The sequence below is a fragment of the Semicossyphus pulcher genome, unplaced genomic scaffold, assembly GCF_022749685.1.
Source record: "Semicossyphus pulcher isolate SPU_LCO1_2020_fin unplaced genomic scaffold, fSemPul1.0.p SCAF_19, whole genome shotgun sequence".
Classification (NCBI taxonomy): Eukaryota; Metazoa; Chordata; class Actinopteri; order Labriformes; family Labridae; genus Semicossyphus; species Semicossyphus pulcher.
In genome coordinates, this window is record NW_027211692.1 from 7,188,281 (window position 1) to 7,210,803 (window position 22,523).

Here is a 22,523-nt window from a genome sequence, read left to right on the forward strand (position 1 = left end):
ACTGCATGAAAGCACAGACACACCACCAGGCAACCAGACCTCTGTTTGCAATCTGATTGGCCGAGGATTAGGCATGATGCACGGTGAACTTGGCCCTGCAAGAGCTGCCTGACAGGAAAGAAGGAAAGCTTGTCCTTATCGGGTCTGCAGTTGGCCTTTGGGTTTGTGAGGGTGCCAGATAATGTCCTGTCCAATCTCCGGCAGTTACTCTGGGTGACACAGGCCAGGCCTCTGCTCTGTCACAAGCAGAGCCTGCTGTCATCTGGAGCAAATCCCTATCCTCCCTCAACCAAACAACACAGACTGTTACTGTTTCATGTTGCTTTTATATCCACAGTCCTTCTCATGGATGAAGTAAAACGTACTGGACACCAGAGGAACACAAACCTCACTTTGCCTGGATGTATTTCAGTCTTTTAGGGAATTTAATATCAGATTTCTCTGTATTATATCTCTGTAGTTTCACTTTATGGATAAAATTAACAAAAAGTAGATTATAGTAGATATTCAGTGACACACTGACACCACCTAACAGCTACAAAGTACCACAAATAGCATGTTTGAAAGCCAACCAAAACATCACTATCTCCGCAGATGCAGCTGTGCTCCAAGAAACCCTGATAGCTAAGTATCATTTATTTAGTAGATCTGCTCCCCTCTGTGAAATCTCATTGACAGATATCACAACATCACTAGTGTGTTTGGATTGTCGGCACTGGGCATGAATTTAATGTTGCTCTCCAAAATTATCCTTTGCTTGCATCTTCCACTCGAAGCCTTTTCTCTTCTTGCACAGCCAGTATAGCGGGGACGCTACGTTACATCTACAGGATGCTTATAAAACATGAACCTCTTTTAATGAATTATTCATTCACTGAGTGCTCATGAATCATGTATAGATTATCTAGCGCATATCTTATTAATAGGATTGTCTTAATTGAGTTGCAGAGAATAAAAAAAGGATTAATCTTGGGATTAATATTAATGAGGTCTGCGGCTGTGGAAGATGACTGCAGTGTAAAAGTATAACCAAAGAGATATTCCTCATTTAAACCCAACATATTGTATGGAATCTAATCTTATAGGGCTTTATTCAAGAATGCAATGATTGTACATGTGCTACATTCCTCTCGCAGATTCAATTAAACCTATAATTATTGGTCTACAATGTGGGAGAAATCAAATAACTAGAGCTACTATGGAGGGTTTCTCTGAAGGAGAGGGAGAAAGGCAGGAAGTAAAGGATTAAGGAAGATAAGGCGGTGTATTCCCATTTGGTCTAACGGAAATCTCCAAACCCCTCTTCCATGAAGGTCTCTAGCAGAGGGGCTACTGCTACGCCTGCTCCCGTGCTCTCCACTTGAAGCCATTTTTTCTCTCCTTTTTCTTTTTTGATGTTGTCACTCCTAATCTATCGCCACCCTGACAGACAAATGAAAGGCCTGTCCGTGTCTGGCAGCTCATTTCGCTGGCAGGCGGCAAACAATTAGACACAGCAAATACAGGCAGGAGGGGGAGTGACATGAAAAGCATGAGACAAAGTTGTATATGTGGGCAGGAGGGTTTGTGTGAAAGCATTTCAAAAATAATACACTTTGCTGTGGCGACTCATTTCAGGCTGCCAGTTCCCATTACGGCTGTGAGCGGTGAGGGCGACAGGGCTGGCCACGGTGTGGCGTGAGGCCGCTTCTGTTTAATCTGTCATCAACACCCTGGAGACCCCCACCCCTCTCCGCTGTCCTCTCTCCGCATACTCCTTCATCTCCTCTCCCATTCATCAGGCTCACCTCAGCCCGGTTCGGCAGCAGCAGTATGCATTAAAAAGAAGGGAGGCCTCATTGTTCCTCCTGACTCAGTGTGTCCTCTGCTGTCGCTCTGAGGCCTGGCAGTGATCACACAGACTCACAAACCCTCGTCCAAATCAGTTGTGTTCAGAGGATAAGAGGAGTTTTTGTTTGTGCTAAACCAACCCAAATTACTTTCAGAAAAATTATGATTTTCAAAACTTTCCCAACCATAGGAGACAGGGATCAAGAGGGAACTGAAGCTTGAAATCCCTGCAGGAGCAGGTTTGTAAACTCTCAAATCCAGAAAGATTACTGTGTGGTTTTATCTAATCCAGGAATGTAAATAAACCACAGCAGTGCCACAGCGCTCCAGAGACCTTTTCAAACACAGGCATTCCTCGCAGTGAAGGCTGAGTACAATACAAGTGGCCTGAAATGAATAATGTGTTGCACGCTGCTTAGAAACCATTAGTGGTATACTGGATTACTAAAATAAAGCCAGAGCACACACGTCAGCATTTTACGGGAACTAGAGTGATGGCAGACGTGTACACACGCACGCATTTATTGTGAAATTTTCAGAGCGAACCTCAGAGAATTATAAAGTCAAAGATAAGATATTATTTATTTTTTTATCTTGTTTTATATCATCACATCACACTTTGTTTCTGTAGTAATTTAATTTGATTCATCTTTTAAAAACAATACAGAACTCAAAGTTAGTTAATAAAGTGATCATCTCGAAGAATAAATGTCTGTTAAGTCTCAATCTATCGCCGAATGAGGTAACACAATGGTGATTGAGCCTATGGCCCACTGATGAAAGACTTTGCATTTGCAGTATTACAGACTGGGTGTCTGTGGCGACTTGCACAGAAACAAATCACAAGCAGCGCCCAGTTAGTGACGCGTTTTCCATCAGCCAGCAGTGGTTGGTCTGCCAGAGAGGGTAGGCGGAGCTAAGCGGCTGCTTTTCCGGTCTCTGCAAGTGTTGCGAGTAAACAGTGATCTACTATGGCTGAACAAACAAAGAAAAGATGGATGACTACAGATACAACTTCAAAAATAAGTGAAAATCCAAAGAAAAAGAAACAAACTCGACGCTCAGATGAAGGCAAACAGTCTAAAAAGAGTTACAACCCGAGCCAACCGTGGACGTCACACATGCAACACTGTCTGGATATCTGGCAAGTGTGCTCCTGCAATTACCGTGTATTGCCATAGGTGGCGCCAAAGAGAACAAAACTAAGATCTTCGACCACATTGGTGTTTTTTTCTTAGGTTTTTGTATCGTACCATGACAACACTTTAAACTGTGAACTTAAATTTTCTGCTGTATATTTCAAAATGTGCATTGTATTTAACAGACTAGAGTCCAAAATCTATTAGCAGACTCTGAAGTTGTGTAATCCATCACAGTCAATGATAATGACTTGTATCAATCTATTTCCTATATGTTGAAGACATAAATACACACCAGTGGATTCTTAGAAAGGCTGGAAAAACAAATCCAAAAACAGCAGCACAGAAACAAAACTATTAATTGTGATGCAAAGTTTGTTTGATTTGTTGTCTAAAACCATGGTTCTCAACTGGTGGGTCGTGGAGCTGTTTTTTAGTGGGTCGCAGGTGTGCTTGGACAAAAAAAAAAAAACGTTGATGCTGCGCTTTTATTTTGAAGGACATAGGTTTCCTCTGACATGTTCGCAGTAGTAGTGTAGCTTTGCTACATTCTTGAAACTTGATGAGCCCTACAGTGGTTGCATTTATGTTGCAGTTTCTAGCATTTTTCTGTAAAGAGAATATTTTCCTCTTATGCACTGCCAATGCCAAAAGACAAATAAATGACATCACTGAAGCTGCAACACTTATTCATGATTCTCTTCCTCACCTGTCAAAGGAGTGAAACTGCATGGGCAGCATGGCGTGGGCCTGGGCTTTAGCTGTAGTATCTGGGTAGGAAACAGGCTCCAGCCCAGCCTCCATGACCTCCACCGGAGCGGCCACCAGGCTCTTCAGAATCTCCTTGACGTTGATGCCTCTTTTGGGCTGGCTAATGCTGATAATGGAGGAGGGTGATTTCAGCCCCTCCACGCTGGGTGACTCCGACAAACGCTCCTGGGACTTCTTCACCTCTGAGGACAGTGTAGATATAAGCTCGCTCATGGCGTCCGGCCCGCCCACCCTGTGATCCAGCTCAGACCCGTTCAGGATGCTGGCGACGTGCTCCTCTCCAATCCCAGAGTCTGTGTGGGGAAGGGAGCTTTCCATGTGGAGGTGCTCTGATGGCAGAGGATGATCTTTACTGCTGTTAAATACGAGTGGTGTTTCTGTAAAACACACACGATCACACCGAGAAAACAGAGAAGACAGTTAGACCTCTAAATATATGTATAACACTTAGACCAGGGGTCTCCAACAGGTAGCTTGCGTCCTGGATTTTAGTAGCTCGCCAAGAGGTTTACAGACACAAAAAATCCAGCAACAATAAACGCACCTTAAAAGCCTCTTCCAACTTCAATTCAATAAAATACACAGATGTTCCGCCCCCTCCAATACAAAAGAATAGGATAGGCCAATCAGCTGTCAATAAAACATGGTGATGCTCCTGGTAAGTTTGTCAACGTCTGAACCTAACCACAGCAATGTTGCAGCAACCTCCATCGACAGGTCGGGTCAGTTACGCTGTACACTAGTTGAGCTAAAGTGAGGAGTTTGGTGCCTGTTTAGCTAGATTTACGAAGGACAGTGAAGGTGGCCACGCCAAGAAAAAGCAGAAAACATACTCTTTCCAGGGGGAGTGGGAAAGCAAGTTTTTACACACCAATGTGAAGGTCAAAGGTGTGTGCCTCATCTGTGGTACCAACGTTTCAGTCGACAAAAGAATCAACACGGGGCGCCACCAGCTATTACAGCGATGTAATGTAAGTAGCTCTAGGCCACTTTTTTCAAAGTAGCTCTCAGATGAAAAAAGGTTGGAGACCCCTGACTTATAGCATACTGAGAGGAAATAATCACTGTGTCAAATTTGATTAAATCATTTACAATTATAAATGTCATTTTTTAAATTTTAATAAGCATTTCATAAGCGATTATTTAGTCTCATCATTTAACAGAATAACAGAATAAACCGGCTTCAAGAGTCCAAAGTGATTTCTTCAAGTATTTTTCCTGCTCCAAATCCAAAGTTTTACATTAATATAAAACAAATCGTCTCATCTGAGTTGTTAGAAATAACCAACATTTGGTGCTTTTGCTGAATAAATAAGCTAATTGTAATAATTTCAGTCTTTCCCAACTCTCTTTGGATCCTTTCTCACACATATTTAGCAGAATGGCTCCTTCTATATGCCGACTAAATTAACATAACATTTGTCAAGAGAAGGAAGAAAAGGGGATTTCAAACTAATTCATTTGATGCCAGTTTTAATGAAGAAAATTACATTCCAGAGATGCTTTACATTCATAGTCAAAGAGTAAATTTAGCCTGCGAAGACAGAGCCATGTGGCAGCGCAGCTTCTCAGATCTCTCTCCAGAAGCTCTGTTCCTCTGCTGAGATTATCTCCCTGTTATTCTCCCTCTATGCTAATAAAACATGAATCCCTTTCTTCAGCTTCCTCCTGCCTAAAGCCTTTGGAGGGATATCTATTTAACCGATTAGAAACAGTGACAGGAGTCAGATAGCTGCTCTATTATTCTGGTACTTGATAGATTATACACCGAGGTACAGTGCACTGCATATTATATCATGTATATACTCTTTGTACAAAACAAGCTACAACATTCTCTCTGTGTATTAAAGATGCAGATTTTCCCCTAATGGAGCAGAGGTGCCTCTCTGATCTGATTTTGGTTCATCCTGACCCGGTGTTTACCTACATGCAAGGCTGGATAGATATTAATATTCATCACATGCCCCCTAACGAGGTCAGCAGGGCCTGATTTAGCCAGCAACTCGTCTGGCTTCCTGGTCCATCAGACAAACGCCTGCCACATGCCGTCTGGAAAAATCCCCTATTTTCTGGCGAAATTTATGAAGGCGGCAGTGTGCCTTTCTCCTCCCAGCAACCTCTATGATCCCATTCTCCTCTGGTGGATTGCTTGCCTAATGGGCACTGACAGATGGGGCTGAAAATAGCAAGGCTGGCTCCACTGCCCCAAAAACCCACAGTAGTTGGTCAGCATGCCGCTGCTTTCCCATCTCTCAACTTCTCACTGCTCATCTCCCCTTCCTTTGTTCTCTGTGTGTTCTGCGCTCCTCAAATAACACTTTCAGATTTCCTTCGGCCTCTCCCCGCTTCCTCTCGCTTCTTTTATTCACTTCACCTTTTGTCTGAATGGAAGTTGATAAAGTATGCTCACTCATGCATCTCATAATAGCAAGTTGGCACCGGAGCAGACATTGCGTTAAACCTTTGTAGGCAGCCGCTGATTTCCTTTCATGTGACTTAATGCATGATTAATGACTTGAGGCACAAACTACCTTTCATTTCAGAGAGAATGATGATGCCTATTCAAGTTCATAACTACCATCTCAAGCCCTGCTCTCCTTTTGCTTCCACATTTAAATTCTGCGCGGTGCAATTAGCAGAGCTCATAAATAAATCATTTGTGAGGCAGCGGAGAGCAGGCGGGGTATCCCTGCTATTTTTCTGAATGAGCTCTCGTCTGAGCTGGCAGCAGTGTATCACAAAGGAGCAAGGACACTTAACATTCATTTATATCTGACACAGTCACCACAAGTTAGATTAGTGGGCAGGAGGAATGGATGTAAGAAAGGTAGGGCACAGCTGTCAACACCTGTGCTGGTGGGTGAGTTTATCTCCTGACGCATGCCGCGGCCTGATTGGCTGCTGATCCTGGCAGTCTCACGCTGGGGCTCCAGGATGTCGCGGTACTTTGAGACCATGAGGACGGAGATGAAGTACACCACAGCTAACGCCAGGAACTGGGCTTGTTTGCTGTCATCCTGAGGAGAGGAATCACAACACGGTTATGCCACTTTCTTTCATCTCATTTCATTCAACGCAATCTGCGGCTGCTCCCTGAAATTGTTTTCTCACTGCAAAAACAACTTAGACCCCGTGTCCACAAAGCACCTTCTATTGAGCGCCAGTGCCTTTTTTCAGTTGTTCCCAATGAGGACAGAGCGTATGCGGCCCAATGCGGTTGCCTAGAGAAAAAGCGCTGCACCCAGCGTCTTAATTCAGAGCGCCGTCTTTTTTGTGTGGCCGCTCCGAGAGCTTTGAGTTGAAAATCTGTGAACTTTCAGAAAGGTGCTGGTGTCATCACCGCCACTCGTCACCCTGGTTACCACCATGGAGAAGCATTTCTTTTTAGACGTTTCTGTCTACCCGGAGCTGTACGATATGACAAACAAACAGTATCACAATAGAGAAAAGCCCATTTGTGGGAGCAGATCGGCCGGACACTAAATGTTGCTGGTAAATGGTGCTTTTATTGCCTTACGTGTTGTAAGCTTGTTGTTAACTCTGTAGTAAGTTGAACTTATTGTTGTCATAGAAACAAAACCTTCGAGCAGCGTTTTTTTCTCTCACCGAACAAGCGCTTCATCCCAGCTCTCCCCAGCACCCTGCCAGCGCTTTTCTGCCAGAAAAAGTCGCTATGTGGACACATAGCCTCACATAAAGAATGAAAACACATTCAAAGCATTTGAATTATTTTTCTAGCACGATTCTGATACTTTCTTTGTAATTTGCTGTATTTCAATTCAACTCTTGGGGGCTTGTTTTTTAAAACACAGCAGCACAGCCGACTTAAGCACCTTTGGCTTTTCACCTGTCGCCTGCAGGGTGTTACATTTCACACCAGTTTAACTTCCAAAAAGAAGAACCCTGTTTTCATCCTCTCCACCTGCAACCGAGTCTCTGTTACAAACACATGCGTTGACTTACCACATCACGAAACACCACAGCGCGCAGTCGATTGATGTCCACATCCTGCAGGAGGCGATCAGGGTCCTTGATGGGAGACAGGTTACTAGGGACAGTCTCTATGGCTGTCTAAAGCAGAGAGATAACACAATATGACATGCTACTCTGTTCAGTACAATCTCATTTAAACAGGTGTTTGCTATTCTGGAAAAAAGAAACACCTGTTGATTAATACACAAAGATTATAGCAGTATAAATTAAGCTTACACTGGGAGAACTGATTAGGCATCACTACTCAAATCCTTAGCACGGGGCAAAGTGTGATTGCAGTAAAATGCTTTGTAATAGGGATGCACGATATTGGATTTTTTGCCGATATGCCGATATTTTACAACTCATTTAGCCGATTACCGATACCGATATTTTTTCCCCGCACACCTAATTGCAGAGATCATCAACTCTCTTCTGTATTGGAATTAGCTTACAGTATAATGGTGATACTCTTATCACATTTGTTACAACGGTCGTGGTGACGGGTCTTGAGATGGTTCATCAAGTTTGTAGTGTTGAAAGACTTTGCCTTGGCTCCTCCTCGCATCACCGAAGCTGAGCAGTCATTGCAAATAGCAGCTTTGCTATCTATTTCGGACACTTTGAAAAACTTCCACAACACGGACATTTTGGCTTCTAACTCTCTCATGCTGCAGGTAGACACACGTGACGTCATCACGCTGCGCCGCGCAGGTCTTCTTCGCGCCGGGGACATTGCGCCGAGGTCGGGCATTTAATCAAGTATGCAGCAGCCCATTATTTTATCGGTTAATTATATCGGGGGATAACGGCGTGTTGGCAGATGTCCGATAGTTCATTTTTAAGCCAGTATCGGCCGATACCGATAACGTGCCAATAATATCGTGCATCCCTACTTTGTAGAGATGAAATGTTGGACTGGGCACATAGACACCAAAGTTCTGACATCACATCCTACCTGGCTGGAAGTCACAGCGTTCAGCAGGATTTCCTGAGTCTTGTTGTTGTTGGGAATGGAAGACTTGATTCCCCTGTCTCTGTGTCTCTGCCTGCACTCCAGACAGCTCCTAACAGCCACACAGCACACTGCACACACACAGCATACAAACAGGCTCTCAATTCAGAGTTAAATGGAAATTAAATGTTGATAACATGCATGACCTCCTTTAAACTAATCAGTTCTCTCTGATGACTGTTTGTTCCAGGCTGCCAGGACACAGGCCGGGAGTTAAATCAGCAGCCAGACTGATTTCACACTGAGCTAGTGATGAGAAATTGTATGTTTGCAACAAGGACACTGAGAAGTCTGAAGGCTATTTCCCATCCCCCAGAGCACAACTAGGAGTCAACAATCTAGCAAACACAGGCTTGTACACACACACAGACCCAGAAGCGCAAACGGATATAGACACTGACACACTCGCACAGTCCCACAAAAGAAGGACACATTTTTAATGCCTCCCTATGTGTCAAATATTCTAACTAAGACAACAGAACACTACATTTTGCAATTTAAATCACTATTATATTCTGAACTTCCATCTGCTTTGCATTTAAATGTTATTCATTAAATCTCTATTATGTACACAGACGCATTCAAACACACACAAGGGCAGGGAGGACCCCGAGGACTCCGATGAGACACACCAATGACAGACACAAAAAGCTACCATTTGCAAAGAGTACACGCTCACACTGCAAATGATTCTCTACCCTTGTTTTGAATTCTAAAATGATGATCCTGTTATTTCTTGCAGCTGGAAACTGCAGCAAAAACCCTGCTTATTCTCCACTTTAGTAAACAATTAGCAAAAGACGCTTAAATTAATTAGCTTAGCTGATCAAACAGAGGATTTTCAGGGATTAGAAGAATTATTAGAGTGTGAGAAGAGAATACTGTCGTGACATTTTCCAGCTCATCAATTTTCGAGCATTAATGAAAAAAAAGTTGCAGTTTATCTCTGAAAACACCGCAGAGAGAAACTCTAATTGTTTCTCCGCCCAACTCCACTCGCTGACATTCACAGCGTCATGACCTTACCGAGTCTGAGGCACTGACGCATCAGGCCACCCGAGGACATGTTCTTCTCAGCCTCGATCTCACTGAAGTTGAGGGAGCTGGAGAACACCAAGACATCCACCATGACCATGAGCCGGGACAGGAAAGTGATGGCGGTCTCTGAGGACATGCCCTGTGTGGCCTCGATGTTGTCCAACTCCGTCTTGCACAAGCAGCAAGGAAGACACCAGTCACAAAACACAGAAGTGCACATGTATGTAGGATAATCTATGCCAACATTTAACGTTAAGTTGTGATTATGGGATATTTTTCTGACAGAAATATGCACTGGGTCAAGGGTTAGATCTTCGTCATCAGTGTCCACTTAAGGATATATTTTATGAAATCCTTTTTCAAACAGGCAAACAGTCAAACAGGCACAAGCTGTCTTTTCCCTTTCGTTGATACATGGAGAGTTGTTTGGAAGGAAAATCATGGAAAAGGACACAAGCACCTGAGCAATGTCTTCTATCATTTTACTAATTTCAGCAACTGAGAAAAACAAGTAATTAAAAAATCTGACATTTTTGGACCCCCCATTTAAATTGGATCCGTCGAACCCGTAGCCGATCGTTTGCCTCAGCGTGCTTTAGCTGTCAATCACGGTGTGTCGATCCACACAGGAGTCTGACTGACAAAGGCGAGAAACATTTAGCTTCACTGCGATTATGGACTGAAAACAGAACATAGGAAAAGATAGGCTAGCGTATGTTGAATGAACCTGCTTGGCCCACTGACTCCAGCCAATCTTTAAATTAGCTAAAAAGCAGGATTTTACTGTCGCTGCAACGCCGAATCAATTTACTGGTAAACGTTAGCGAACCGGTGAAACGGTGGGTCTGCTTATCTAGAAATTTCGGGCAATGTTTCTCCGCTGCTCTCGGCTGTGGAGATGGGACGAAGAAGCCGAAAATGTAGAGTCAGCTCTCTGAAGTGTAACGTGGCTGTAATTATTTGGCATTATAGCTCTGTTGATTGTATTATTTGGGATGTAGTGGAGGAGAGTAACAAGAATGCACATAATCTAACTAGAATAATGCAGGTGGCTGTTATTTGACTTAATCCAAGAGGTTAGATGGGACCCCCCGCCACCTATCTTTCCTAGTTTCCCCATTTTGAAAGAGAACCAGGTGCCCATGGAAATCGATACCATATGAACTCGTCAAGAGCGACAGTACATGCAATGTTATATCTCTTTAATGACTACTAATAAGTTGTGGACAGAGAGTAAAATTGAGTGTGAGAACAAAAAAAAGCACAAATAGTGACCATGGAAATCAAGATATGCACAGAAAAAAGAATTGGATTGAAATCAATTTCAGTGCAGGACTGCAAATTAAATCTCATAATTACAATCTATTGATGAAAGGTAAAATAAGTGGCGCACAGGGGGGTATTACAAACATGAAATTGAACAAAGGTAATGTGCTCAGCATTAATCGCAGCCGAGTGAAGCAGTGCACGTTAAGTCTAATTTCCCTCAGGAACATAATGTACTGTTGTAAACCACATACAATCATACACCAAGCAATTGCAATAAAGCACCACTAGATGGCACTATTCCCCAACAGTAAAGGCTGTGAGGTTCACTTACAGAGGGAGAGGTGGCCGCTGAGAGAAGGGGCAAGATCCCTCCACAAGCGATAATGATGTTGTCCACCATTTGTGAGATGAGGTGGATGGTGTTGTGGACGAAAATGATGTTCTCGTTACTGTTAACAAAGTCCATGACAGATTTGGTGGAGTGGCTGCAGGGGAAGGAGGGAAATATACTGGATTAATAAGGGCACAAGCATTCTTCACACCATATAAATGATGTCATTTTAATATGTAGAAAACTAAATAACATTTACAGGCTGTGTGAAAAAGCTAGACTCAATAAATGTCTTAAAATTGCAGTAAAATGATATATTACTGTCATAGAAGGTGCGTTATTATCATTACTAGCACCGTGTCCCCCCTCCCCATCTGTCTCATTCATGAGCATATAAACCAGTTCTCACACCTCCTCCAGACATGGACGTCGCTCTCCAGTGCAAACAGCAGGTCAGTGAGCAGTCTCTGGTGCATGGATGACCATTTGAACTCTGGGATGCGGAACATGGTGGTGCGTGGGCCGGGGCTGAACTGACGTCGCTGCTCCTCCGTCATGGGCGTTCCCCTGAAGCCCAAGTCCACACGTATGTCCCTCTCCATCTGAGCGGCTGGGCGGCCGTGTAGGCTCTGAAAGCAGACCAATTAATTAGTGAGAAAACTGCATCACGATTGTTTACAGGCTACAAGTTTCTAATCCTATTATTCTGCCAAAATCGATAGTGCACCCTTAACGAGATATAATGCTACTGTCGTCCTATTGCCATCTAGTGAGTCCTCATATAACCTCTTTCTGCCGGCGGGTAAAGACGAAACACAACAAGCTCAATGCCACCTCAACACATAAGATGAATGAGTCGGCAAGGTGCTGTAAAAAAGCCTGTTCAAAAAGCAGCAGCGATGAATTGAACATGAGCAATTATGCAACAGCAGTGAAAGGTTTAAAATTAAACCCTGCCTCCCACTGGCCCTCCGCCAGTGACCCAGTCTAGGCAAAAGAGCCCGACCTCTGCAAAAGAGCACAGCTCGTATGAGAGGAGGGGAGCGATGAACAAATCCCAGGTGATCCTGCAGAATAATGCTTCGTCTATTTCTGCCCTCCTGTTGGCTCATCCAACTATTCCAGCAGCCCACTTTCCCGACTCTCAGAGGGATGTTGCCTGATGTGCAGCAGGCCATCCTGTCCCCATTACAACCACAGTTGGGACAGAGAATGATCCCTGTGGGTCTGTTAATATAGAAGTGTTCACCAAAGGCCAACCCAACCTGACAGTGGCAAATGGTCTCCCTCCCTGCTTTCCACTCTGTGACCCTGAGGCTGCCGTGTTTCAGCAGTCATACTCGTCTACTGTTGTAGTTCCCTCTGGCTAAGCTTTCCTCCTATTTGGAGTCTAGTGAAGTCAGAGAACCTCAAGTATTTCTTTCATATGAAAGTCTCAGACTGGGAATGTTGTCATGTTTGTGTTGGATACAGGATGACTCGATTTACATGAATGAACACGATATAGCTTCTGACCAATCTCGGATCCCATTGGCTGAGACGCTGCTTCGGACCAACCTGTGTTGTTGCTGTCGTCTGAATCTTCCTCATCTCCTTGTCTTTACAATCATCTGATCTCTCTGTGTCAGAGGCGTTGCCTGTTACATCTGCTGCACGGCTGGTCCTTACAGTCGCGGGGTCCCCTTCAGATGGCGTTGCAGCTGTGCCCTCGGTGACCTCTGGGCTTTTAGGGGACTCCTCAGTCGCGGTACCCGCCACAGAGCTGATGCCCTCCAAAGCTGCCTGCAGTTCAAACTCATCCTTCTCCAGGATGCTGGGTAATGAACCGAGCTCGGAGCCGCCAGTCATGTGAGCAAGAAGGCTCAGATCATCACTGGCGCTGATGTGGAGCGGAGGCTCTGGGCTGGGCAGGATCAGAGGCTCAGCTGGACTGAGATCAGGCAGCAGCTTGTCCTCCATGCTGCCTGCCACCTTGCTGAACAGGAAGTTGTTGCTGTTAGAAATGCTGTCCTTGTCGTCGTCCAGAGTAATGAGAGGAGGGGCATCCATGCTGCCCTTTGGTAACAACACACTGTTGACATTACTGTTGAGCTTTTCCACAGCGGCACAATAAACATTGTCCAACAGAGAATCCACCTCCACCAGAGCCCCATTCTGAGATAATCCCAGAGTTTCAGAGGACAAGTCCAAATCGTCTATTTTAACCTCTGTTGCTTCCACTTTTTCTGCCTTGATGTCCACCAGAAGGTCATGAACTTCCACCTTAACTCCATCCATCATTCCCTCTGTTTCAGTGAGGTCTTCCTTCACTTCAGCAAGGAGATTGCGTGGGTCTGCGCTCTCATAGTCCTTCTCACTCTCAGGTGTCTGGGAGTTATCGTCCATCTCTCTGATCTCTCCTGCTCCCTTGATACCTGAGGCCTGCGCAGACAGACCAGAGATGGTGCTGACCAAACCCTTCCTCCCTTTCTTTATATTCTCCTCCTCCTGACGCTGGTACTCTTCATACATCTTGGCCAAGTACTCTTTGTGTGCTTCATAGGTCACCTATAAGAACAGCAACATTAGAGACAATGTTAACATATAGATAATGCGGACACACGGATCTTATTCACGAATATAAACACAGTAGATAAAAACATCTCCCTAACAGCAGAGGTCAGTGTTCCTCCTGTGGTGTACAGTACAGCAACGTTAGTGTATAAAAGAGGTGGAATTTCCTCCTCGTCTTTAAAGGAAAGTTCCTTCAACCTGCATTCTTTAAGATGGCCAACAGGGGGGAGTCCACTGCTTTTGCGCCCGCTAAACCTGTGCAAAAGATTCGGCCTAATTCTCACAGCACACGCAGAGGATTAAATGCACCCCAAACTGCGCTGCAGAGCAAGCAGCATCTCTGTGCTCCAGTGCTGTTTGCGCGTTTGTAAATGAGTCATTATGCAGACATTTGGGGCAAATTTGGCCCCTTTCTCTGCAAATGTGCCTCGTGGCCAAAAGCACCTAATTCACAAACATCAGCACTAACAGCACCGCGCAGTTAAAATATTACCGTCTGCAGAGAGCTGGTGGTAACTGCGGCGCAGTATTATACCGGCAGTCAGGCTCAGAGTTTCCACTGATCATGACGACAATTCAACCTTTTGTGTGATCAAAAAATTTATTTGTATTATAAATGATTGTCATTATTATTATAATCAGGAGACTCATCAGTCCGGGGCTGTGCGAGGCTCAATCCCAGTACATGCGCACACTTTGTCCACATGTGTGGAGACTGTCTGGAGCCTGCTTTAGTGCGCTCGTTTAAAAAAATTACGCTGCGTTACAGAGAGTTAACTTGCAAACATCTGTCGAATCTGGACTTTACAGTAAACTGTTAAAAGAGCTGCCCTCTCCTCTCCCTGCTCATCATCAGTCTGTGCATGGAGGTTAGATCCATTTAGAAATTGAGAAATTTATGGAGGTATCAGTGGCCGTAATTCATTCTTAGTGAATTTCCCCTTCATTGTATAGAAGTCAATGAGAAAGTTAGCCCACTTCTCACTTAATATTACCTCAGAAAACATATTCCAAATGAGTTCATACTCTCAATCGCTAAACTGAAATCTTTTCAACACAGCATGATGCTCATTTATAAATCATAGTCACATTTAGAGTTCAATAGATGATAAAGCGGGGTATGCTTCAGGGCAGTGTAACACTGTGATTGAATCGTCACTACCAGAGTCACTTCTAGCTCCAAAAGCCAAAAACAAGATGGCTATGGTCTCATATTATTATTCCACAAGTAAGTGGATGATATCAATGTCCACTTTTTTTTTTTTTTACAGGTGATGTAAGTGTACAGTACTCACCTTTGAGTGGGCTATAGAGAGTGTGTCCACCCACACGCGCCATCCTCCCCACTCGTACTTGATGGCATGGTAAAGCAGAATCCGGAAAATGTTGTACACCATCTCACTGATCTTCTGCTCCTCAGAGTTTTTGGGGTTGATGTAGCCCAGAGAAAACATCCAGTCCTGCCACACCGAGCACTGAAGCAGACACCTGCAACACACAACCATACAATCAACGAATCTGCATCAGCTTTAGGCATATAATGAGATTTAGTAAACTCTGATACATGTATCTTCATCAGCAAATAGGTGCTTTTGGCATTTGCTGATTAACAGATTGTTTTTATCATTTGGTCGTTAGATATATTCATCCAGCCAACATCAGAAAGGGGCAGAGAGCTGGAACAAATTAAGAGTTTTTTTTAATACAACAGCTTGACTTGACAAGGCTCTTTCTGCCTCTTAATTTGAGGTTAATTACGTTGTAGATTTGGGTCAGTGGTTTCTTAGGACTTATTATGTATAGCAACACGGCTTTAAATGTTTAAGTATAAGAAGGAGAGATTGGCTGGACCCCAAGATTTTCATTTTCATCTCATCTCATCGATTCATGGACGTGTAAATTACAAACAAAACGTATAATTGCTCTTAATTGGAAGAATGTAAATGGGCCAAGAGTTGGCATGTGGATTGGATATTGTTCGACGTAAACATGTTTTTGATGATATTTGGAGCCCCTTTTTGGAAGCTCTGAGTTACTCTGATCTAAGAAACACCCTTTATTTATTTACTTATTTTATTCTATGTATTTCATGTGTGTGTATGTATGAGTAAGTATTTTGTTTCATTATAATTAAATGACGCGTCGCAGCTCTCCCTCCATCCATCAGACTCTCCTATTGACATTTTCAAGACTAATCTTCAAACCCACCTTTACTCGTTAGCTGTCCCTAACTTATCTATCCCAGGTGTTTCCTCTGTATTGCTCTGTAGGTCATTATTATTACTATTATTATTATTGTTGTTGTTATTGTTATTATTATTATTGTTATTATTACCTTTGTTGTTGTTATTGTTATTTCATCATTATCAGTGGTGGTGTTAATAACTATAATATTAAGTGTGTTGTTCTAGTTATATCTATCAGTCAATCTGCTCTTCTATGTTTTGTGGTTTTTTCTCTTCCTTTTTTGCTTTCCCCTGTTTTTAATGTGAAGCACTTTGGATCAACTGTGTTGTGTGTAAAGTGCTATATAAATAAAGTTAGAGTTATTATTATTGCTGTTTATTTATTTAATTTGTTATGTCTGTTGATATGGGCCAACTGATGGGTGGGAAGGCGAGGGGGAAAATGTTTGCTGTCTTCTAAATAATCGCTATTCATTGTATAATTTGATCTGATCTGCAAATTTAAAACCAATAAATATATTGCTGGAGTGAGAGTGAAAAGGGGAGAAAGCTGCAAAGAGCCACTGTCAAGAACTGGAACAGAAACATCTGCTTGAGAACATGTGCTCGTGTGAGGATGATGGAGCACCGATATGAGCCTATTGATCATGATTTCAGAGGGACAGTGTGGCTTTCCTCTCTATTTTTGAAGCATGAATCAGGAAGATAATTGAAGAAGAATGTAAAAGTTGTTGCTCACCGTCTGTTCTCTCGGCTGTTGCTAAACAGTTTGATCATGTCTGAAAGGAAGAGCCGCCGGACCTCCATCAGCTCCGTGCTGGGGGCCGAGCTCTTCAGTAAGGTGGCTACGACCTTGAGAATCACTAAAATCAGAAGATATTTTGTCAATTTTACCAGAAAACAGAGAAAGAATTAAACTCCATGTGACACATAACGCGCTTACTTGGGTTCTGAATCTTGACGGAGGAGTCCGGCTCAGGATGAGGTTTATGAACGACCTGCGTGCACACCTGCTCTGTCAGAATCTGGTGTGGGACATGGGGAGAAGACATCGGTCACATGTTAGGTACACAGAGACCAAAGGTGCAGTAATATTGTGACATCTTAGAGGAAACTGTTTGGTTACCTCATACAGAGTGTTGTAGGTCGTCACGCTCACAGTGTTCGTGTGCAGCATGAGCCTTTCTCCCAGGAGAGTGAAGAGGCTGTGTGTGTGCATGATCTCCACCTTCCTCCTGCGGATAAACACACACACACATACATAGTGGTAAAGTGCCTTGTTTCGAGCTGCCTAAGCCACTGAAAGGATCAGTGAGTGCCGTCTGCCTGCTTCCTTATTCTCACCTACAGGGAGCCCGGCTCTGGAGACAAGTGTCAGGAAGTGCCTGCTGTCATAAATTGGGGGAATTTGTTGGAGGTGTGCAGGATAATGAAGTTAGTGTGTCACTAGGGCTGGCTCCAGAAACACAGAGGAAAACCACAGGTGAACAGTGACAAACTACTTCTGCAAAGAGCACGAGGACTGCTGTCACAACGCTAAGCCAAAGCTGCTTCCTCTGACTCAAACTAAGTTTCCTTTTAAGTCGACAAATTTTTTTGTGTTTTGCAGAGGCTGGTAAATTGGACACTCAGGAGAAGAGAAGCATTTCTCTCAACTGTATAAATATGGAAATGCGGGAGAAAAGGGCAGACTGATGATGCATAGCAGGCTGAGGTAGAACTTGTGCAAGTCTACTTAACCATTTTTTAAAGGGGCAATATCTTGTGAATGGATATCCTCATATTTTCATTGGTGTCGCATTTTTGGGTTTTTATTGTTCACAGTGAAAAAGTGAAAACTTAATAATTCCGTGTTTTCCCAGAATGATATTTTCAAAAAGGTCGCCTCTGAAATGGGCCGTTCAGAACAGCTGCAGGTTTCTACGTAGAACCTTGCTTTTGCTGAAATCGACATTCACCGGCATTCACCTCAGGCTGCCTTCTTGCACGAGCTCGTAGTCAAGTCGATGTCAAGATTTCAATTTACCATTCTGATACCTCCTGTTGATTCTAGCTCGTACATATAAGGCCAAATAACTGATCCTAGAGCGGCCAACTTTGGAGTGACAGTGCTGTGCGGCCGCTCGCCCACGTGGGAATTGCACACATGGGGGAGGGGCTACACGGTAACTCCAAATACTGTCAACCAATCGTGGCTAAGGTCTAACTTTTAAATGGCAAACGGCTCGTTTGTTTCAGGAGGAAGGAGAGGCTCCGAAAAAATAATTAAAACCAAAACCAACGTGATTGAAAAACACATTAGAATAATAGAAAATTGATTGCATAGCTAAAATATGTCCCCTTTATGAGTGTAAGCGCAGAAACAGTCACCCTCAATTTCCCTGAATATAGTTTTGATTATTATTAAGACAATATAATTATGAAGGCAAAGTATTTAAAATATGAAAAAAAGATGTATGCTATCCAGTGAGAAGTGATGAAATACACTGTTGTAAGAGAGATAAGTTATTCATACAGCTAGGAGCACGTTTAGTCAACGCCAAACGTGACACGAAAAAGATGGTTGCAAATAGAAGACAGAAGTTTGAGTCGACTTATGACTGACTGACTTTTCTCTCACCCGTCTCTGATGTTTTTGTTCAAGTCCCCCAGAAAAGGAGCGAATTAAACAAATCTGAAGATCACATCATACTGATTAGTTGACTTATCAACCCCTGCAGAACTAACAGTATCTAAAATCAGTGTAAAATAACAATTATAAAAAGTAATAACCAACAAAGCATGAAGAAGAAACATATTCAATTCTTCATGAGAAGCACTGGAGCTCATATTGAACTCAAAGGTGCTTTAATGTATGAGTGCTACGAAAGCGAGGGGTGAAAGGAGGCTTTCCTGAAACCCTCGTGTCTCCTGAGGATTTAGGCCTTTTGCTCACACCTGGGGCCGACTAGCTTTGTGCTCGGCAGGCACCAGTTAACACCACAGCACCTGGTGCCCCGCCATTGTGAGCACAGCAAAAACCCTCATATCTCCTCCATCCATCCCTGCATCCTGCATTTTAAATGAAAGGCTCTCCACTCACAGGCAGTCTCTCTCGTGCAGCACATGGACGGTATGCTGACATCCTGGTGGGGTAGTTTATTATTTATTTTACTCTGCAGGACAGTAACTTGGAGCTCTTCCACCCAAGTAATGGTTTGAGGGCGCACAGCCAGGAATTCAGGTGTTCTACAAAGAAGCGTGCCCTTTTCTGCGAAGCTGGCATCCAGTCAAAAGTTTTTAGGCTCTTGTAATTGTACATTCTTCTTCAAAGGAGTGGAGGGAACAGCTGAATCATCTCTCTGAATGCAAACCCCTTATTAATGTTTTTTCAGTTTCTGACACAGCAGCTGTTATCACACTGTTGCTAACCAAAACACAACAGAGTAAATAACAGGTATTCATTTTAAAAACACTTAGGAGTGCGTAGTGAAAAGGAGTGTGTTACTTACTTATGGCCCAAATGCTTGAGGAAGTACCCAAGGACTTTGAGGGATTGTACTCGAATGCTTTCACTCTTAGAAGCCATCAGCTTGTAGATTACCCTGCAATAGACACAAGCAGCGAGAGCTGGCAACAGCACACTGTCTTGACAGAATAACATATCCGTGTTGATGAAAAGGCCCTGCACTGGTTAGCTGACAACCACTTTCCTTCAGGGAGAATTCACATTAGGATTAAATGAATGTCCTAATGAAAGCGGCAGCCTTTCCACAATGAATTCCTTGGAACTCACAAGTAGTGCATTTATATTTTATAGGATCACATGGGGTAGGCTTGATCATCCGTGTCATACTGTGAAATCAATATGTTAATATTGTTACTTTTCCATGCATAGGTTTTTTTTTCCCCTCACTGAACCTATGAATTATTCATGCCTCTCATAGACACACAGCAACAGTGCAAGTGCTAGGTGCTTAGGTTTATTTTGTGAAATCACCTCTTCATTTTGTGCCTGAGCAGCGGAGGGATTGCGTCTTCCCCTGAGGGGCTTACCGTATTCCATTTCTCTGGTCAAAAGCAGGGATCATGGAGGCTGGATGCTCAGACATGAGGGCTACCACCAGCTGCAACACATCATGCAGATTCTCATCCTGCAGACAATGCAGCAGAGGAAGACAATGAGAGCAGAAAATTACAAATGGAGCCAGTGAGGAGAAAGAATGCACTCTTTGTTCTCTTTAAGACTCTGGAACTGCAACTGCAGCAAAGACATTATGTGTGAATGTATGTGCCTCGCTATTCTGTGAACTGCAATTGCAAAATACACCTGGCTGGCCAATACTAATCAAAATGATTCAGTCATCCTGCTGGTTGGTTTAAGTGCTGGGAAAAATAAACCTGTCCTAAAATAGCAACTCTGAGGATGAAATGTGACCTTGTAGCGGAGTGCAGGAAGTGGCACAGTAACACACTGAGTGAGTTCACTCGAAGTAGAGACAGACTCTCATGTACCTCATGCATTGTTAACAAATAGTTCAGGATGCTCTGCAGCTCGTCTTCTTTTACACCTCGGTCCTGAAAGAAAGTAAACATCGGGAAACAGATAGCACATTAAAAAATATACAAGGCGAATAATTGTACACGGGTCATGGCATTACAAACATCACAGTACAGTTGGTGCGAGAAATTAGAAAGGAAGAGGAACACTAAGTGTTCTGACCTGCACACCTCGGGGGTGCAATTGATGCAGCCGTCATGAGAATTTAGGTTTCTACAAGAAAACAGATTGAGCAGCTAGATAACTCGTGTTTGCCTGCGGCCTAGTGATAACATGTAGACTCCAATCCCGTTTTACGTGTAGTGCTAAAATTCCTCTTCTTTGTGCCATGCCCTGAAAAGCCTGTTACAAAACATGGCAGGATAATTATCTGCAGAGATACAGCAAGCTAGGCTGGAAGAGCAACACACCGACTATAAAGAATGAAGTTTAAAACATTCAACATTAAAGAGGGGGTATGCTGTTTCTCATTTAACGACATATATATAATGTTACAATGTTGGATGTTGGAGACTAAACATGGGTAAAGTTTCAAATCTGGAGGTAAAAGTATGTTGGAGTAATCTCCAGGCTTCTCAGCTCAGTCTGCAGGCTGCTGTGAACGTCAGGTTTCACACAGTTATTTCTACACGCTGCACTTTGTGATGTCATAAAGAGCTGGCCAATCAGAAGAAAGTGGGCTTGTAAGGGCGGGGTTTCTTAAAGGGACAGAGCCATTTCAGGCAGAGGCTGTATGAGGGCCTGCAGAGCACCAGTGTGTTTTATTTAACTGTAAATTATGCTAAGCTACTCCACAGGTATCACAAAGTGAAATATGAAGCTTGAAATTACCACAATACCCCCCCTTTAAAGAACCTAATAAATAATGTAGTCTAGCATTGTAACACTTTCAATTAATGACTGGTCCATCACTTTTTCTAAGATGAATTAATTAATATATTCAGTAATCAACAAAATAAAAAAAAACTGTCATACAAACAGTCTGATGAACCCAGAGGGAGTTAATTACTATTAATTGAAGCACAGAAAAAGATAATTTTTGTCTCATTTGCGAAACTGAAACTGACTAATGTTTGGTGTCTTTACTAGATAAATTACTAAATGCTTAAATATTAATAAAAAGTGTGATTCATTAACCTTCTCTTGACTAATGAACATTAAATTAGTTTGAACACAACTGTTTTCTTCCAAGCACACGCTTCAAAAAGGAAGAGAGGAATAAACAGCTCTGAATTTATCGAGGTGCAGACCGGCAGAACGTTTTAAAGGATAACACAGTGAGAATTGACAATCTCCAGATTTTCTCAGCGCAGCTCAAAATCAAGCCGTGCAAGGGGCTGCGAGGCATGAAGACAGGTGGGATATACCTTCAGGATGAGTTGCTTGAGGAAGAGAAGCATGAACGCCCGCAGAGAAATTATTTCTTTCTGGGTCGGCCTCGGACCATCTGTAGTTGGAGAGAGAAAGAGATAAGCTGTAAAACTGAGAAAGAAAGTATCAGACCTTGTACATCTTTTATATACGGGTCCTTTTATATATTTCTGTTGTTTTTCAGTTGTCTACAATTTTCTTTATTCTGATGTTTTATGGACTATCTTACTATTCTTTTTGATGTTTTTTTGACTGATAATGAAATATTTCTTTTATTGGTATCTTGTGTTCTCCTCCTTTGAACATTTGGCAGCAGAAAACACCTTCAAAAACATCTTCAGTTATCATCAGCTTTGTACTGATTTACTGGATTCACCTTGGATGTGTGTATGAAAAGTTTTACCAGGTATTACCAACAACCCAATCTCGGATCCCATCTGCTATAGTCTGAAGACGATATAGCCTCTGGGGACAACGGTGAACATGGGTGTGTCCGGTTTAGCCAGTG

At 43.1% G+C, this 22,523-nt stretch overlaps 1 protein-coding gene across 4 annotated transcripts in view; it reads right to left on the minus strand.

The window, feature by feature from the left end:
• LOC138596689 (neurobeachin-like) overlaps positions 1–22,523 on the minus strand; it is a 214,709-nt gene that overhangs the window by 107,694 nt on the left and 84,492 nt on the right. For 3 of the 4 annotated variants that reach the window (XM_069667990.1, XM_069667989.1, XM_069667987.1), the window contains exons 14-29: positions 22,012–22,091; positions 20,599–20,661; positions 20,140–20,237; positions 19,596–19,688; positions 17,231–17,339; positions 17,048–17,129; positions 16,844–16,967; positions 15,214–15,406; positions 12,923–13,912; positions 11,777–11,994; positions 11,366–11,519; positions 9,754–9,934; positions 8,671–8,798; positions 7,704–7,811; positions 6,589–6,757; positions 3,679–4,117 (exon numbers count right to left, since the gene is read on the minus strand). In XM_069667990.1, coding sequence (XP_069524091.1) covers positions 3,679–4,117; positions 6,589–6,757; positions 7,704–7,811; positions 8,671–8,798; positions 9,754–9,934; positions 11,366–11,519; positions 11,777–11,994; positions 12,923–13,912; positions 15,214–15,406; positions 16,844–16,967; positions 17,048–17,129; positions 17,231–17,339; positions 19,596–19,688; positions 20,140–20,237; positions 20,599–20,661; positions 22,012–22,091 — 3,229 coding nt within the window. Of the gene's footprint in view, positions 1–3,678; positions 4,118–6,588; positions 6,758–7,703; positions 7,812–8,670; positions 8,799–9,753; positions 9,940–11,361; positions 11,520–11,776; positions 11,995–12,922; positions 13,913–15,213; positions 15,407–16,843; positions 16,968–17,047; positions 17,130–17,230; positions 17,340–19,595; positions 19,689–20,139; positions 20,238–20,598; positions 20,662–22,011; positions 22,092–22,523 lie in introns of all 4 variants that reach the window. The other variant, XM_069667988.1, reaches the window with a different exon arrangement.